General features: G+C 33.9%; 1 protein-coding gene across 6 annotated transcripts in view; it reads left to right on the top strand.

The window, feature by feature from the left end:
* GRIK2 (glutamate ionotropic receptor kainate type subunit 2) overlaps window positions 1-20641 on the top strand; it is a 638416-nt gene that overhangs the window by 293463 nt on the left and 324312 nt on the right. For all 6 annotated transcript variants that reach the window (XM_032858212.1, XM_032858210.1, XM_032858211.1 and 3 more), the window contains one exon: window positions 840-1013. In XM_032858212.1, the coding sequence (XP_032714103.1) occupies window positions 840-1013 (174 nt within the window). The remainder of the gene's footprint in view (window positions 1-839; window positions 1014-20641) is intronic.

The raw sequence follows: 20641 nt of genomic DNA on the forward strand, positions 1-20641 counted from the left end.
AGGACCAACAGCATTACTGTTGCTCTTGTTCCTAATATTATCTATAAGATCTGAAGATTAGTTAATGCCAACTTGAAAGAGGGCAGGGGTCCCATATGCTACATGTTCTTATGGTGACATTCAACTCTTCTGAATGCTATGGCCTTCTCTCTCCTGGGAAAACCAAAAGTTAAAGTCAAAGTATTCACTATAGCCTGGAACCAACAACCAAAATCTAAAGGTTCCCTATGGTGAACTTGTTGGGTAAGGTAAAAACAACAACAACAACAACAACAACAACAACAACAACAACAACAAAGGAACTGCAAGGGTTCCACAACCAAAAAGGCCAGTTTGTTACCCTCAGCTTTAATATAATTTTCATTAGTTAGAAGCCATATTTCATGAACTGTTTCTTTAAAAAAAAAGATAAGACAAAATAAAAAAATAGTAAGTGCCAGTAACCGGTCAAGGAAGCAGAAAATCTGAGAGAAGCAGAAAAAAAAAAAAAATCTAGTTAGTTAAAAAAATAAGATAGTACATACAATTTAAGGGCAATCTATCCTAAATATGGAGAAGAAAGCTTATGTAAATCTTAACTGCAGGTTACAGGAAAACCTGTCATTTCATTGGTAGAATTAGAATATGATATATACATACATATTTATTTAGAATATGCATGTTTACATTAGAAAAGCATGAAAATGGTCAATTTGTATCTTGGTGATTTGTAATGTTTAACGTCATTTGAGAAATAATCATGTTAACTATCTAAAGGAAGTAAGAATAATGGACTATTTTAATTTTACATTTGTGTGAATATACTCTATTGATACTAACATAAAGAAATTTTCTTTCAGGATCTCTTTGCTCTTGATGTAGAGCCCTATCGATACAGTGGTGTTAACATGACAGGGTTCAGAATATTAAATACAGAAAACACACAAGTCTCCTCCATCATTGAAAAGTGGTCAATGGAACGGTTGCAGGCACCGCCAAAACCCGATTCAGGTTTGCTGGATGGATTTATGACGGTATGAATTCCCACTTCCAGATTAGTTTGTGTATTTCTAAGTAATTTTGCACAAATTATTTAATCTGCTGGATAAAAACTTGGGTTTAACTGTTTGACATTACAGGCATGTTCTCAGAACTACTATTGCAAATAATCCTATTAATGATTTCCTAAATTAATTTTATGTGGCAACTTTGTACTTTTATACAAGTATCTCAAAAGACATTACAGCTATTGTTAGAATACTACAACGTGGGGATTTCTGTAAATTTAATGAGTGCCATATATAGGATAAATTAGAGACTGAGAAGATGTTAACCTGATAGTTATACTTTTGTTCTTAACTACTGATATATGATTATTCTTCATCATGTTGGTTTGTGATGTCATATGAATGACCTACATCACACAAAAATCCCCTTTGACTTAGTCACTCTTTAAGGCTTAAGACTAACAATAATCACACTTGTTATTTTCAAATCCTTGTTTAAACTTAGAAACTGGATTTATGGAGAAACTACAAAAGAAGGGAACATTCTGTTATAAGTTTAGCTCTTTATACCATTGTTGCCAATGAAAACCTAATAGAAGACACATATAATTTAAAAATGTCTGATATCTCTATTAAAAAATAATAAAAACAAGTAAAAATCAATATAATTAATTTATTTTACTTAACTGATTATATTAAAAATACTATTACTTGAACAGATAATTAGTATAAAAGTTAGGACAGATATTTTGCATTTTCTTTTTGCTACTAAGTCTTTGAAAGTTGTCTTTGACACCATACACATTAATTCAGAATAGTCACATTTCAAGTGCTCAACAGCTAAATTAAGTACTGGGTACCTTACAAGACCAGGTAGGTTTATACTATACTATTTTTATACTATAGTTATTTAAGCAAATTATAAATGTTTGATACATTTTCATTGAATCTGTTTACTATTTCTATTTTTATTCTAATTATTGCTACATTTTAGGAAATAACTAAGCACATTGGCAATATTTACATTTCCTAGGTCATTACAACATCTTTTATTAAGTGTCAGTCTAAATGGAAATTTTATAAGCATAACATTCTTTATTCTGATATGTGGAAATCTTTTTCTGTTAGGAGGATAATTTTTCCCTTAGTTGCTTCAATAAAGGTTCAAAGTATGTTTTTCATATAACAAAATAAAGGAAAACTTCTGTTATTTTTTCCTTAAAAGTAGATTCAATCATACAAATTATCTTCATAGAGACTGAAATCATAGTCACCCTCATGGTACCAAACTTCTAATGGAAAGAAAAAAGACATTTGCTTTCTTTTAGTGAGAAAAACAACCTCCTAGAATTTGAAAATGTCTTATATCCACATTAATATTTTTAAAGATACAATATGAGGGGAATTTTATCCTTTTGCATAAAAATAGAGATCATTGACTAGTTCTAGTATTTTGGTATTAACCTAAGATTTATTTGAGAAACTTTTTTGGGAGGAAAATATTTAAATAATTGTAAAATGAAGATATTTTTTCTCTAAATGATATCCAGATTAAAAATGAAATACAACCTAAAAAAATTACAAATATTGTGCTTTATTCTCAGTGTGAAGATGTTGAATTAAACTTTTGGAACTTATTAAGAAAATGTTATTTCTTAAAATAAAGTATATACTATTCTTTAAGTTATTATTTTAATCATGTATATATATATTTTTTTCAATATATGTTATCTAGCTGTCTATCATTCTTTGATTTCCATATGGATATCTTATTATTACTCAAAACCTTTTTTGAATGATTTTAAGAAAAGTAAATCAGTAAGTATCATGACAATATTAACATTTTTACTTAGCACTTAAATCCAAAACTTCTACTAATATGTTCAAGGATTACTGTTCTTCTTTATATATCAAACCCACAAAAAATATCCAACTGTATTTAGGTATTCTCTGTATTTCTGTATGATTCCCTATATAACACTACATGTCATAGCCTGAAACAAAGTGCTGTCTAACTTCTAAGTAACTTATAGAGACTATTGAAAGACAAATAAGTACAAAGGAAAGGTTAATTGTCCAGGAGGCAGGGACTCTTAGAGGGAATTAACCTTCAGAAGATAGAACAAAAAGGGTTTTAGGAGGAATACAGGTCTGGGTTCTTTTTTTTTTTCTAGCCATGAGTCCGTTCCTTTTCAGTTCTGTCTCTCTGAGATGGCAGGTGATTTAGTTGGAGTGGTTGAGTGATGGAATAAAAATGCACTGATAAGAAAAAAAGAAAATTAGCCTGTTTATTGAAAATTCTGGGCATTGTATATAGAACATATTTTGAAATCTTTAGAAGAATACTCAATGCCAATACTCTTCCCTTTGTTACAGTCATGAAGTGTTTCCCAAGTGGCATATTAAATTAAAAAAATGAAAATGTTCACATATAAAAGATAATTACCCCTTCATTTGTATATTTTTAAGTTACTGCAAGATATAAAGATTTCTCCAGAAAACGTGAAATAAGATTTAAAAGTGAGAACATTTTAAAAATGAGTGAGCCGAAGTTAAATTTACTTGTATGAGCACTTTTTAAATAATATTTCTTATCTAAAAATGTGTACTAGTTATATATCTTATTTATAAATAGAGCATGGAACACTAACTATTTTGGAAGTAGACATGAAGTTTGCTATTAAAATAAAAATGTCTTCAAAAATGGATACAGATTAATTACTTTTTAAAAATTCTCTTTTGGAAAGTAATATCTTTCCAAATCTCATTATATAGCATTATATAATGACATAAAATATTATATGCAAAATATTTTCATTATAAACCATTAATTCTTAATTATAAAATACCACATTTATTATTATAAATATAAAACCCACATAGGATCTGTATAAGAATGTCAGTATATTTATGCCTTGCATGAGTACTATTTTTCTTATTCATTTAAGATCAGATTATAAGCATTTTCCCAGTCATTAAGTGTTTAGGAAAAGGAATTAATAGGCCATTTCCGCCATGAATGGAGTTAGGAAATTAAGAGGAGTCTAGTTAGAAAAGAAAAGAATTACAGCCTGGCTTTGTGGTTTTGGCAACATTCCCTTCAGTCAGTTCATGAGATCTCAGTGTTTATAATATCTCTTGTTCTTTTTTCTCCCTATGGTCCCATAAGAAATGGGATTATCAGCAAAGTCCCTGGTGCTTGGAGCAAGACCTATTATTATCAGTATCATAGTCATTTGTCAGTATGAAAGATCATAGTGCTTAGACTTTCACATTCTTTCTTCATGTTGAACTATAAAAGGAAACAATGAATTTGATTCATAAGAATATTTCTGGTTGAGTTAGCATCTTAACTGACCCCTGGGTTAAGTGTTTATCTGCTAAATGACTATTGAATACAAGACCATTTCTCTTGTACTTGTGGTTTCTTCTATGATTTGGGGTCATCATAATAAATATATTAATCTCATTAGCTCAGTAAAAATTTTATCTCCATTTGGTATCAATCCAAACAAGAAACCAAGTTCCAGAGTACATCCAAGCTCAATCTCTTTAAGGAAGAAGTAAAAAAAAGAAGCTCAACAACCTTCTTTCACTTAAATAAGGGTTTTCTTTTCCTAACTCTTGATGTCACCTTTCTCACACTTTCCTCAATGCCTGCACCAGTCAATGTACTAGACTCCTCTCACACTTTCCCCAATGCCTGCATCCAGTCAATGTACTAGACTCCTCTCCAGACATGAACTCTTACTGTAGAACACTTTCTTTACTGTGCATTATCTCCTGAGTATAAACATATACATATTTCCATGCTTCTGGGAGTATGGAAGTCCTCTAAGTGGACCACTGTTCTTTACTGCATGATCAGTTGACATTGTTCTCGGTCTTCTGCCCAGACATCTGACTTCTCCAATCATAGTTCCCAAGGGCAGAGATTCACTTTTTTGAATCCATCAGAGCTGATGATGGTTGTATTCATTATTGATATACTGAGTTTGCAAAAATCTCAATTCAAGAGAATGAAATCCAGTGGAAATACATCAAGGTCAGTTTTAAACAGTCTAGCTGTATCCTAGAAATCTTTCCTAGTTCCCCCATTATGCACACATATATTAATACTAATGGACCTGTATTTTATTTGGTAGTTTAAAACTACCATTTATTCTTATATTGAATGTAATATCACACATATTCCTTGACAATGTAAATTTAAAACGCAAGTCAATAATGACGTGTTGGTTGGCTATATTATTTGGATTCCAAAGGGAGGTTACTATTTTGGAAATATAAACTTTGGATGCCAACTGCTGTCTCCATTTCCTTCTCTCTCTTCACATCCATCAGTCAATCATCAAACACTTTTCAAGTCTATAGTCTTAATTTTTTCTTCACTACATTCTTCTTTTCACCCCATGACCCATGCCTTAGTTAAGAACCCCATGATCTCTCCTCTGGCTATTGTAATAGTCTCCTTCTTGAAGTCCCACTCCTAACATCCCTCCTCTATGCTTACCTTCTATGTGAACATTGCTAATGACTCCTTGTCATTTACTAGATAAAATTTTTATCCATTTGCCAAGCCTGCAAGGCCCTCCATAATCTGGTTTCTGCTTCTTGTCCAGCCTCCTATTTGCCTGCTCCCAGCTCTCTGAAGCCACCCATCTCACCACACTGTTGTGTGCTCCTCATTTTAGCACAGGCTGTTCCCACTTCTGAATGCATGGCATTCATACTTGTGCTTTAATTTTCAGGTCATCTGCTACCTTTCTTGTGATTTTACCTGTGTGCTCTTTCATTTGGGTGTTTTTTAACCGCATGTTGAAGTTCAACACTGGTAGTTTTGTGTTTCTCTCTCTCTCTTTTTTTAAAATTTTTATTTATTTTTTAAATTTCTTTTCAGTGTTCCAGAATTCATTGTTTATGCACCACACCCAGTGCTCCATATAATAAGTGTCCTTGTAACACCCACCACCAGGCTCACCCAACCTCCCACCCTAACTTCTTTCATGATATATCTCATGTCTCTTTTCCAAAAGACTGTAGCTCTTTGGAGGCAGGACCTAGGTTTCTTCATCCTTGAAGGCCCTGTACCTAGTTAGGTGTCTGATGCAAAGTGAATGTATTATGAGGGTGTTCATAATGAAAGGACTGTCTGACTGAAGAAATGTGTTTGTTAATTTATTTTAATCATATCACACCTGTGCTCTAATCACTAGATTCTCTCCTTTTCCCAAATATGCTCTAGGGAGCTTTTTTAAAATTTATGTACTTACACTTTATTGTCAAGATACCTAATCATTTGGAAAATGCAATTAGGTTAGTGTCAAATATTTGTTAGAAAAATATCTTAAAAGGCAAAAGAAGAAACACTTTTGATTAAATAGTGAAATTTTAGTGAGCTAGGAAAGGAGTTTCTCTTCTCCTTTACAAAACAGTGAAAATGTTTATGAGATGAGTTTTTATGTATTTAAGTTCTATGTCCTCTTAGCCCAGAAATTTTATGATTTCTTTCATCATTTGATTAACTTTAAAGATAAATGTCTTATATACTCAATTCATGACAGGAGGCCTAGGTACTAAGAGGACACTAGTGATCACTCTGCTACTGTACAAAGGTATACCTTTAGGAAATAGAATCACAGAGGAATAAAGTATGACCAGGTAGATTTTCATTTACTCCTGGAACTACAAGCCTATCCTTGCCACTGTCTTCTTAATTAGCTGGGGCCATTTTCTTCAATTCCATTGAAAAGAAAATATAAGACTCTGCCAGACAGCAGATCAAACTAACTCTTCACATTTTAATCAATAGAGACATTTGAAAATATTGACTTTATCTTAAATCCCACTAAAACACCAAAGGTATAAAAAGTAACAAAATGATGAATCAATTACTTTTTCTTTGATCAATTTTAAATGTGCATATGCTGTGTACTCAGAACTTGATACCAGGCACTGTGGATTTGGTGATGAAGATAATACATCTATTTCTTCACAGAGCTTAGGGAATTGACAAAATCAGAAGAGTGTCTTACTGATGACATCTCACATCTTAGTAGTACAAAAAACATTCAAACTTTTATTGTTGCCTTCTTCCCAATTTTGCGTTTCTTTGGTTGATTGAGTTTCCTAAGTCTTCCTTCAAAATTGTTAAAATTTCCTGTTTTCTATTTTGTTTTGTGATAGCAAGAGACAAACATATATTTATCAGGAGTTTTGCATAATTTCATAGTATTTTTCTGAAAAATGTGCAACATTTCACAATATTTATCACCATAACTGCTAGTTTTATTCTTGTCTTTACCACAGAAGAAATATTTAGGAGTCTATATCATAATCAAATGTGACAGAAGTATTTGCATAAGATATTTCAGAGTATGTTATGAAGTCATAAGCACAACACTCATTACATTTGTACATGATTGATTTAATGAATAGTAAAAGGACATGGAGTTTGTGGCATGAATAACGGAATGGTGCTATATTCCTTTACTTTATATACCCATTAATCTTCCATGATGTACTAGGCTGCAAGTTAAATCTGAATATAAATAATTGAGATGACCTAACAACCTCCATTGTTTCATTAACATACAACATTCCATTTAATTACCTTTGCTCATTGACAGATTAAATAATCAGCATTTATCTAAAGCTGATAAAGAGTTGGAATTTCCATTTTAAGTAATTGTTCCTTACATGAAAAATGGCAGTTGCAATGAATCATTTCCTTCATAATCATGTTATTTTTTAGGCCAATTTTTAAACTTTTCACTTGGAAAAAAGAAGGTTGAATCAGGAGACTGTTTTTTATTCCTTCCACCCTCAAGAGCAAAATGTATCTGACCTGATACTGAGAAGCACTGATCTGAGATCATGAGATACTCACTTGTAATGCATTAATATTTTTCTCTTCACAATTTCCCTCAGCTTCTTATTTTGTATTTACTAGCTATATAGTTACATATAGATATAACCAATCACAAATGACATAAGGAAAGTTAAGTACAGGGCACACAATAAAAGGAATACAAGGTGGTTAAGAAAATAAGCAATAGATTATTTTACTTAGAGCAGGCACTCAGGTTAAAAGGGCGCTAAGATCAAGTTTGACATAATGTTTGCTCTCCTGGATTAGATGAAATTGGGTTGGGAAACAATGGGAGAAAATGTGGGGTAAAATTTTTGTGTATCAACTCATTAATAGACAATTATCAATGTGCAATATTTAACATATAGTAACTCAGAATAGTCAGGTGGTTGAAATCATTAAAAGCAGAGTAAGCGATAGCACTGAGGCATATAAATAACAAGAAATATTACTTAGATACGGATTCATAACAAACTACAGAAAAATTCTGGCTAAGAAAGATTAACAATTGCAGTAAACCATAGTTTTTTCTCTTTATAAGATCTATTTCTAAAATAAAAAGAATGGATCTATTTCTAAAATGCACAAAACGTGTTTTTTGACTGTTTACATTCAGAACAAAATACACAGAGCTAAGTTACATTCTATATTTGGAAATAAGGGATGGACTGATAGGGAGTAATAATTCTATCAAAACTATATTGTTTTGTATTATTCTATTTTATTCATAATTTTAGGAATTTATTTTAGGAATTTTATTATTTTTATAATTTGGAATTTATATTAAAAATATTGAAACATAACACCTGATAAAAGATATCTTGGCCTCACTATAGTCTTTAAATGAAATACTTTTTTAGTGTTTTTAAAGTTCATTTATTTTTTTAATTAATATGCTCTAGGAATTTTTTTTTAAATTTTATTTTTTCAGTGTTCATTGTTTATGCCCCACAACCAGTACTCTATGCAATATGTGCCCTCATTAATACCCACGACCAGGCTCACCCTTCCCCAACCCCCTCCCCTCCAAAACCCTCAGTTTGTTTCTCAGAGTCCACAGTATCTCATGATTCATCTCCCCCTCTGATTTTCCCTAATTCTTTTTCCTTTCCTTCTCCTAATGTCCTCCATGTTATTCCTTATGCTCCACAATAAAATAAATAAATAAATAAATAAATAAATAAATTTATTAATTTATTATCTCTACACCCAACATGGGGTTTGAAATTAGGACCCTTAGATCAAAGTCGCATGCTCTTCTGACTGAGTCACACCACAGGCACCCTAAATTTTTAAATAATAAACAATAACAAAGGTTTCCATTTAAATACTTACATTTATATACAGGTTTACATAAAAACAAATAATATAAAAGCATATAATGTTTATTATTTATGTTTATATAGATTAATATTACTTTTAGATACTATAATGAAAGGTAAGGTTTAGCCTTATTTATTTACTAGAAGGACAATGTTAGTGCCATAATATTATTAAGACAATTAGCATTTATAATACATGGCCTCAGGACATTAAACATACATAAGATTTTTGTAGATTTTTTATTAAATAGTAACTCTTAACTCTAAAAATATGTATAAATGTAACATTTAACTGTAGATATTGTTAATTTTGGACTCAGTATATCTAGTGAATTTTAACAAATTTTCATTCTTCAGTTCTGTAATTTGTAACAAATTTCAGCTTGTTTTATTATGCTCAATTTCAGAAGAATTATTAAGATAGATAATATTGCAAATAAATCAAGAACATGGTATATAATGAAGTTTATGTTACATATAATAAACAAGAGTCATAACTGAGCTTTTTTCATGTAAATATATGCAACAGTAGATGTTTCCTACTTCTGTATTTTACCGATAGAGAAATTTTCTTGCCTGTGTGATCCAAGAATTATTTGACTCTGTTTTTAGAAGTAGGAGCATACACAGATTTGAAGTGTAAATATTGAGGGCCTTTGAGTGTATAATAGCCCTAGGAACTCTGATCCAAACATTGCCTTTGTATATAAATTTTGAATCTTGCTCCTGATACATGTTACTGTTTGTATTGACAATATCTACTATGAAATGACCTACTGTGAAATGTATTTAACACTTAACTGCATCCTAGTTCTATTGTTGCCTCATGACAACATCATGGGGCAGTTATAATTCTCATTTTATAGATGCAGGTACATAGAATAGATAGATTATATACAAAGGAAGATCTCTGGACTATAGCCCGAAGCAAATTTAAAGGAACCCTTAAGTCTCCAGAGGTAAAAATTAGGTACAATGAATTAGAAACCAGCAAAAAATGTTACATTCATTGTTTCTTCTTCAACTTCAATGTGTAGGGTTTCACACCAATTTGGGGTAAGCTTGTGGATAGTTGGTCTACTAAACCCTCCTGTATTCTTCCCAGATAAATTAAACTGATAAATAAGGATCAGAAGCCAGCATCTAAATCCCATTTTCAACCCTTTCCAATGCTGTTATCTTAGGCAAGCTACTTAACCCCTTTGGGCCTTGCTTGTCAAGTAGAAATAATAAATTTTATTGTGTTTCCCTGAAGATTGAAAGGGATAATGAATTAACATATAAAAATATTGGAAACCTACCTGGATTTTTATAATTATAAATTATATTATTGATTCCTCTTAAGCTCCTGGTGCTTTCCAAATATAGAACAAATTTTGATGTGGTGCTTATAATTTAATTAATTCAATCATGAGGTGCCTGCCTGGTTCAGTTAATAACATATGTGAATGTTGGGCTCAGGGTTGTGAGTTTGAGCCCTATATTGCAGGTGATTACTTAGGAAAAAAAAATTCAATTCAATTATTCCAACATCATGTTATCTCTTGTATGTGTTTACACCATAGTATATGTGTGTGTATATGTACTGGATGGTTAATCGACATAGAAAACTTAGGAAGGTTCATATAGAATCTACACAGTACTTGAATCTAGTAGTCTTTTTAAAAAATGGTCCCAAATACAATAATTTGAAATGTGCTATTAGAATGACATATCCCTACTGAACAAGGTTTTAAATCTAGTTAGATGTTTACAAAAACTTCTGTTTGTATATGTCATTTGTTTACTCCCAATGTCAGACCCCTCCTTTTTTTAGATTAAAAAAGATGGCTTGTTGGCAAAGAATTAAAGGTTGGATTTTTGCTAATTTTTTTATGTCAGTTATCAAAGACTATTAAATCTATCATAGAGCAAGTACTTTGAAATCAGAGTCACCTAACTATTGAAACTGAGATCTACTTATTACTTCCTTGATAAACTTCTGCTAATTACTTAACATCTCTGAACCTCAATTACCTCATCTATTTAGTGGTTATAGTAATGGCTACATCAGGGTGTCACTGTGAAGATTAAATACATAACTTTGCTACTCCTCAAGGACAATGTCTGGCACATAGTAAGTCCTCCAATAATGGTATCCATTTACTTCAAGGCAAATATCATTTTTGCCTTTTAGTGTAGATGATATTTCTGTTCAGAGTAAACTTCATCTTTCTCAAAGTCTTATGATACCCTGTTTATACAAATACGACAAGTGACTAAGCACACTCATATATATGCTTCGTAGAATAGGTAGTTGCTTCCTCTGATGCCCTGGATGAGATTAAGTGAATGAAAGAACAAGAATCATTGCTAGTTTTACTATCAAATTGTTGATGTTAGTTTCATAACATTGGTATGTAAGTAACTATATTTACATTAAAAAGACAATTTTTTTGTGTGTGGCCTGTGCAGTTTTGTGATATAAAGTTTTAAGTAATGGCCAAAGACCGACTCTGAGGCACTAATATCCAAGATATGCTTGGCCAGTACTCTCTAAATCCACATTAATAAATCAAAAGAATATTTCAGACAAAATGAAATGAAATGAAGAGTTTTAAGGTGAATTTGCCTAAAGGATATTAGGAATTCTCTTTCTTTATTATGCAGAGAGGAAATATTATGTTGATCTTTCATTTGCCTTTCTAAAAGGGTTCATAAATATTTTATTCATTAATCTTCAGAATACCCTGTGACCAAATTGAACCAGAAGGGAAAAGCAAAGTTATTAAACAGACACAGATGTTGAAATGGTACCAGATCAACCCTTCATGACAAATCTCCGTTTATTGTTACTCATTAATTCATTCTCCAAATATTTATTAAATACCTATTATATGCAGTGTGTGGTATTAGATCATATGGATGATAAGAAAATACATATATATTAACATGATGAATTATCAATTTAATAAGAATAGTAAAATACATCCTTAAATAATGAAAAAAACCCGCACATGTGATAAGGAATATATGTAGAAAATAGTGTGTTTAGATGGGCATTTACCCACTTTTTGTTTAGGACATAATTGCAACTTCACGTAAAATCACAGCTTGAGAATGTTACATGTCCAAATTAACAGGAAGAACAGTTCTCTTTCTTGGTAGTTCCCTCCTCACTGGACGTGGTCAAAATCCAACACCCTGTGACAAGTTCAAGAAACTCAGAGATATGATCAGGTTGATCAGGCCAGTTGGTGGGACCATGGGTTCCACTGTAGAATGTTCCACTGAGACATAGCATATTTTGGCCAGAGAATTCCGTAGCTGCTCCCAGGTCTGAAGCACTCTAGAAAGTGCTACTGCTGTCCTGGGATGCGACCAGACACAGGGTCCTGGCATTTCTGCTGAAAAAGTGTCAAGTGAATGGTCATGTCTAGGTACCCATGCTTCTGTTGCCGCTGGTGGTAGAGGCTCTTTTTGCCAATTGTCTCTCCACATTCTATCTGGTCATTTAGCACTGGGGCTAGGGCTCAAATTCATTCTCAGACTGGCCTGGATCCCCACTGTTCCAGCTCTCAGTTACCTAGCAATTTTGTTCACACAAGAAAACAGGCAACTGGGGGCCTGCCCATCACACGAGTGAGGTGGAGTCAGGAGCCCCACTATAGTCCCAGGCTGTTTGCAGAACCAGCCCCTCAGAGTGTTCTCAGGCCTTGTCTAAACTGTGCTCTCTCTCAGTGGGGGCACTCTGAATTAGGGTCTTGACTCTTGTTCTCCAAGGAATTGGAGGAAAAAGAGTCAGAAAGTTGACTCTTTTGCAAATGTATCCTTCACCTCCCACCAACTCTCAAACCCCTGGAACTAAGCAAGAAAGAGTGTTCTCTATGCATGGCCACTGTGGCCACCACAGAGATGGTACAGAATTAGCCCTCATCTACTTAAATGAATGAATAAATAAGGGCATTTTGATGGATCGCTTCAGAAGAAGAAAGCCTGTGCCCAGACACTTTGGTGTTTCTCTCTTCTGATATAGAGCTAAACAAACAATCATTATTATTATTTTCATGGTTTTTATTATTTCAACATCACCAATCCTGAGCACATGCACCACAGTGTTACAAGAATTGGACAGTTTGGTGTGATTGGGAAAGGAATTTTGGAGGAGGTAGTGCTTGAGCTGGATCTTGAAATTGAATTCAAACATAAAATAATATTTTGCATAAGACTAAATGAGAACAGGAAGGCCATGTGGAAAGAAGAGAATGGAAAGAGATTATTAAATGTTTAAGAATAGGAGAGTGCAATAAAAGTAATATTTACCATTTACTGTGTACCTACCCTTTACTAAACATTATGCCATTTGTGGTAGTCACATGAAGATGCACTTGCCTTACATTACTTCTGATTATCACAAAAATGGTGCAAGGTGAATATTATTTCTCACTTGACAGTTGATGGAACTGAGGCTCAAATATGTTTTAATATATTGTCCCAGGATATTCAAATCAGAAGGTGGAGCTGAGCTTCATGTCTAGGCCTTTCTAATTTGATACCCTGGTCTCTTCCTGCTTCACGCTACTCCCAGAAACTCTTGTTTCCCAGAAGGTGACTCTCTGCAGGTGCATTAGACCCACTCCAATGGAGGCAGGAAGCTGTAATTCAAGCATGAAAGAATAATGACTGGAAGTAGAGTAGAGAGGGCTCAAAGGGATGATTGAGCAGGGAGACGTTTTTGATTTGGGAAAGAAGAATAAGAAAAAAGAGAGGCCTTTGAACTTTCCAGCTTAGGTAACTGGGAGGGCAGTAATACTTTAATAAAAATGGGCCCATCTGGAGGAGGAGGTGGCTTGGAAAGGGGACAGTGTTGATTACAGACATGTAGGATTGGAGATGATAATACCTAAAAGGAAAAGGACAAAAAAATTGGAAGCTGGAATATTGTTTCTCATTGCAGTAATGTCTCAGTTTCCTTGTCAGAAACAGAGGGAAACACCCCAAATCCAGTGGGTATATGTTTACAACCCTTCATAGAAAAGGATCTAGCCAACTTCTTTGGCCCTAGGCTAAACAATCCTGAAAGTGAGAAAATTTAAGCCATACTGAATATTGGTTAAGAAATTACTGCATCTTTTAGTACCTTTGGTTTTCGGCAATTGTACCGACCAGCTTGAGGCTTCACCAAATATGTCCTGGGTCTCAGGAATGTGCCTCGGGAAAAGAGATGTTCACTTGAATTCTGGGGCTTTCAAAGAAAATATTACTCCTGCTAAATATTGCTTTCAAAAATCAACTTCTCAGACTCCATTCTTAGGCTTTAAAAATCCTTTACCAAAGGGAAAAGGGAGATGAGTAAGTGAAAAATTGAAGATAGTGAAATACCTTTAAAATATGAACTTCTCTAGCCCCTAAGGAAAGTGCACATAGATTTAACTGACAAAAACCATGCATAGATTTGAGAGTTTGCTAGACTACTTAAAATTTCATTTTAAGTAATTTGAAATAATTAAAATGATAATAAAGTAGAAATGGATGTTACTCATTTGGTCACTTTTAAAAGTATCATATATATGTTGAATAATTAATATTATTTAAATTTTATTTTATGGATGATACTGTAGAAAATTTGTAAACTAAAAAAAATAAAATTGCACTGGGGCACTTGGGTGGCTCAGTGGGTTAAAGCCTCTGCCTTCAACTCAGGTCATGATCCCAGGGTCTTGGGATCAAGCCCCGCATCGGGCTCTCTCCTTGGCTGGGAGCCTGTTTCTCTGCCTCTCTCTGCCTGCTCCTCTGCCTACTTGTGATCTCTCTCTGTCAAATAAATAAATAAAATCTTTAAAAAATTGTGGAGGAAAACTAAAATTTTCTGTTTATTAACATGACAAGTCAGGAGAATGACAATTAACATTTTAGGAACTAGTAGAAACTCTCTTAACTTGCATTGCCTTAACTGATTCATAAGAGTAACCAAAGCTTGCTCTCTATCCACTATTTAAAATAAACTAATTGATGTCCATAACAGCCTGAGAAATCACTGCTAGCAGTCTACTCAGTCAGGTTTCTGTATTTTTCTCTCGCAGTTGTATAGTCTCTAAAAAGGTCAGTAATGATTCTTCCAAAACTATTTTATGCTTGTTGTATTTATTAATGACATAATTCAGTTAAATGTTATATAAAATAATGAACTGCAAGGGTAAATCAGAATTGTTCCCAGGAAAACTAAGTTGATTACATTGAAAAACTTGGCACAGGCAAGCCATCTAGATCTATTTTTTTAATATTAGTGTGAGCAAGACCGCTCTAAAAGGCAGATTCTGCACATAGTTTATTCTTCTTTCAGCTGAAAGAAACCAGAGCTGAAAATTGTGGCTAATCCATTATGTTTGGGATTTATGCAAAACAGGAGAGGGATTCTAAGCAGCAGACACATGAAAAGGGTCTTGCCTCTACATTAACATATTTAGGGATAGATTTACAGTTAGATGTTTTACACTAAAATAAAACTTTTAAAGTATATATGCTTTAACCAACCATCTTAATTAACTGGCCAAATGTTAGCTTTGGTTGCTTTAGAAAAGAGGTCATCCATGCATTTATTTCTATTAATTTTTTGTGTGCTTGTACATGTTTCGTTAGAAATGGGATCTTATGGTATATAGTTTGCATGATGTTTTCTTAAAGTTAAACTAACATTTTTAAAAATCTGCTATGTGTTAGGCACTGTTCTTGCTATAGAGATATAGTGGTAAGGATGGAGTTTACCTTCTATTTGGGAAATAGAAGAATAAGTTAAAAAAAACTAGTTAGATTAAGAAGATAGAGAGTGATTAGGAGTGAAGATAGAGATAAGATAAGAAGATAGAGAGTGATTAGGAAGGCTCTTTAGCTAGAGTGTTGCCAGGAGCTGATGTGTGGGATGGGTCCGTATAATGAGAAATAGGTAGCCATGAAAAGATTTATCAGAAGAACATCTAGGCAGAAGGAACAAGTGCAAAATCCCTGAAATGGAAACAGGTGAGTTGAGTTTATTGGTGTACTAAATAATTTAGAATAAGAGGGAAAATGATAGAGCAGAAAGTAGTCATGAGATATGTGATTTAGATCTTTGAAGGACATGTAAATTTGAATTTTGATCAAAATGCAGTGAAAGCCCTGGAGGAATTTTAAAAATGAATATTAGACTTAACTGGTCATTGGTTGTTAGGACATTTTCTTTTTATGTCCATCTCTTTGTATAATAGAACAATATTACTTCAGAAGGAATAGAAAAATCTTTATGAACAGTGTACATATGTTTCAAGTGGTGATGAATTGAAAGAAACATATGTTTGGTAAGTGTATCAAATTGTATGAAAAATAAAACCAATGACAGTTAAAGTAAGAATTCACTGTTTTAATATGCTACCAACGTAAGACAGTAATCATTTATAATTGCCAGTAAATGACAAAGTTAAATGTGGTAAAAAAATATTTTGCATAGCAATTAATTTCTCCATCTGCTTTGATGCTTTTTAAATATTAAATATTGAACATACAGTTTTTTTAAATGGCATTGTTTTTGTGTCTTTAATGAGTTATTTAAAATAAATTCCTTAAGAAGTGCAATGATACAGAATACATCAACAGTGTTAGGAAATATGTAAGGAGACATGCAGAATTCTAATCTTCTTGCTGGTATTGTGTTCAATATTTTGCCTTGATCGACACATACCCACAGGAACACAGTTGGACAGAATATCTTTCTGTGATCTTTAGTAGCTCTGTGCTGCCCCATAAATGACTCAGCTATGAATCAGTGAATGTGCTTCAGGCTTTGATTTTTGTTTTTAGTTCAAAGATGAACATCATGAGGGCACCACCCAGAGAGAGATTTATCATGTTTTATTTCAGATCTCTTATAGTAAAAACTGAATTTTCTTGTCTTTGTTCTACCAGATATCTTCTATGCATATCATAATTCTAAAAAATAAGCTGTTTTACGAAAAATATATTAGAGAATATTAACCAACACAAGATAAAATTAAAGTAGGTTTTCCCACCCTTTAAAACACGTAATACCACCCCAAGGCATGACTATTGGCATATTTATTATTCAAAAACTTGATTTTCTCATGTTATGTATTTGCAAACATTTTGTATACTATGCAGTACATTAATTTGTTTTAAATTTTATAATTCAGGGGGCGTCTGGGTGGCTTAGTTTGTTAAGTGGCTGCCTTCAGCTCAGGTCATGATTCCAGGGTCCTGGGATTGAGCTCCGCATTTGGCTCCCTGCTCAGCGGAGATCCTGCTTCTCTCTCTCCCGCTGCTTGCCGCTCTGCTTACTTTTGCTATCTCTCTGTCAAATAAATAAATAAAATCTTTTAAAAAATTTTATAATTCAGAATATATCAAATATAGTGCCTGTTTTGATCCTCCATGAACCAAATCCCAAAGTGGGATTAGATGTGCAACAGATTTATTGGCAGACGTGCCTGTGATGGATAAAAAAGGAGGAAGCTAGAACATGTAGAGTCTTCAGTCTAAGACGCAGGTCTGATATCTGATACAGGAGGAGAGAGGAGGGTTAAATTTGGATAGGAAACGCCTTAGATGGCAAAGCAGAAATTCTTAACCATGCTGAAGGGGACTCCTTGAGCCAGAGCTTCCCACTAAAGACATTCTTTTTCAGGAAGGACTGCCCTGATTCTATCAAGCCTACCAAGCGCAGTCATAGACACAGTGGTATCTAGGAAGGTGTAGAAGCTATATTTCCTATAGCAGTTTGTTTTGAAGGAAGATTCAAGCAGTGGGTCATCTCCATGGCCAACACACATACATATTCTGGGCCTTTTAGTGGAGCTATTGTCAAGAGATACAGATTTTCTTCCTTGGTTTCCTTAGTTTATAATTCTTGCCTTTAAATTAGCAGGTGCTATAGTGTTATCAGGTGAGAAAAAGAGGAGGCACTGCATCACTGCATCACAGGCTCTGGATTAAAAAACAACAAAAACAGCAAATCAATTAATCAGTCTCAAAACGTATGTCCTGATTATAGGACAGTATAGGCTTATATGGATTTACAGATGAATAAATGTGTTTTCATTTGACACAAAATACGATTAAGACGCTAATCCAAAATTGTAGGATGGTTATTACATTTCAGTGAGGAATGCCTAGCAGCGTCCAGCAAAACAGGGAGAAAAACTTAGAAGGAAACATGGAAAATCATATAGTCAGACAACAAAACACATAGATTTAATAATTGAGTTAACTGAGACTAGTCATATGACCTACACAGGCGTTATATAGTTTTAAAGAATTGTGATAATATACTTCTGAGACTAAAACCCTACAGCACAGGCAGCAAATAGGATCGCCTACTCTGAGCTCTGAAGGGTGCTCAACTTACCTTATTAATTAATAAGTCATAATTTAGTCCTTTGACTACAAAATCTTTGATTCGCAAGATTGTTGGATTTTTCAGTATTTCTGGATCATAAATTATTGTACCTATTTTTAAATTAATTATTATTTTATGTTAATACAGCTTAAAACTCAGTAACAGACTATAGTGAGTGTTGATCATGTGTCAGGCATTGTCCTAGGTAATGGTTATGCATGCGGCAAGCAAATCGGGTGTTCTCCCTTTGATGGTTAGTTAAAATTTCATTCATTCATACCTTAAGCAGACCTACCTATCAGTTGTTGTTTTTTTTTTTTTTTTTTAACTTTGTTTTATCAAGGGATTTAAGCAACTCTTCTCTGCTAGTATAGAAAGATGATCAAAGGGGCACCTGGGTGGCTCATTGGTTAAGCAACTGCCTTCTGCTCAGGTCATGATCCCAGGATCCATGGATCCAGCCTGGCATCCAGCTCCCTGCTCAGTAGGGAGACTGCTTCTCCTCCCACTGCTGATCCCCCTGCTTATGCACTCTTGCTATCTCTCTGTCAGACAAACAAACAAACAAAGAAAAGAAAAATGCTCTAAAATTGAAGAAGGGACATTCCCATTAAGTAGATAGATAGCTTAGCTCAGGTGTCATCCTCCCAAGCTGAATAACTGGGTTTCATAAGGTCTAAGTATTTAAGCTGATGGCTCTAGTAGTAACTGGATTGCTGGGTTAAAACCTTACGTTTGTGATTTCTGGCCAGCCTTTTATCTCTCAGCTTCAGGTTTTGGCACAGACCTAGGATGGCAGAGGATCATCTGCTTTTTCTATGGGATAGAAGGCAGAGAATTCTTGCCATTAATGTTTAGCCTTGCTCTCGTAGGAGTTTGTCTATGCGGCTGGAATAGCAAGATTTGGTTCTGGATGAGAGAGAACTTCTTAACAGTGTCAGTGCAGGGATGTTCTGGGTTTACCCTTAGCCCCTGGGGATTGTTTCATGCACAAAACATTCATCAGTGCCACTGTCAGAGATAGCTGGTCTCTCATTGATTTGATCAGGATGACATTTACTATGTTTTAAGTAAAAGAGGAGCCCACTGATGAGTTCTCATTTCGAAGTCTTTTCAAATAAGAAGCATTTAAAATGTCATCTCCTGGGATGATGAGCTAGCTGCAGTGTGTGAAAGGCAGGAATGGTGAAATGGGAGAGGAGGGGTTTTGTAGTCTCATGTGGATCTGCCTTTGAGTCCTGGCTTTGCTGCTAACTTGCTACGCATCTTTGGAAAGATGACTTGAACCTCTGTTTTCTCGCCAATTGGATGGGTTTACACAAAAGGTGATTGTGATTGTGAAGATCAAAGGAGACCACATGTATGCAAATGTTTTGGAAATGCCTACTACTGAACGTATATGTAAAATGTTGTCATATGTAGCATTTTAGTTTGAATCAAGAGTGACTGGATTTTGTGATATAAATTATTTCTCCTTTTTTAAAATAAATCTTTGAGTCATATTTAATCTGCAAACTAAAAACAAAATAAAAACTACGATAAGTAAAATTTTGTGTGATTGGGGCTGGCTCAAGCAAAAGAAGATGGTCATTGAAAATTGCCCATAGTCGCTCTTTGCTCATCAGGGAGCCTGCTTCCCCTCCTCTCTCTCTGTCTGCCTCTCTGCCTACTTGTGATCTCTGTCTGTCAAATAAATAAATAAAATATATATTTAAAAAAAAAAAAAAAAAAAGAAAGAAAATTGCCCATAGTCCCTCCAGTGGCTCACTCACTTTCCTAATCCTAAGAATTTATTACTTTCTATGTGGGCCCATTATAAATCTCAGGTTTATAAATCTTCTGAAAGAGACAAACTGATAACTAATAATCTTTTTTTTAAAGATTTTATTTATTTGACAGAAAGAGAGATCACAAGTTGACAGAAGGGAAGATGGGGGGATGGGGAGGGAAAACAGGCTCCCTGCTGAGCAGAGCTCAATGTGGGGTCCAGTCCCAGGACCCTGAGATCATGACCTGAGCCTAAGGCAGAGGACTAACCCACTGAGCTACCCAGACGCCCCATAACTAATAATCTTGATAAACTATCTTTGTACAGTTG

The sequence above is a fragment of the Lontra canadensis genome, unplaced genomic scaffold, assembly GCF_010015895.1.
Source record: "Lontra canadensis isolate GAN:19392208 unplaced genomic scaffold, GSC_riverotter_1.0 scaffold14, whole genome shotgun sequence".
NCBI lineage: Eukaryota > Metazoa > Chordata > Mammalia > Carnivora > Mustelidae > Lontra > Lontra canadensis.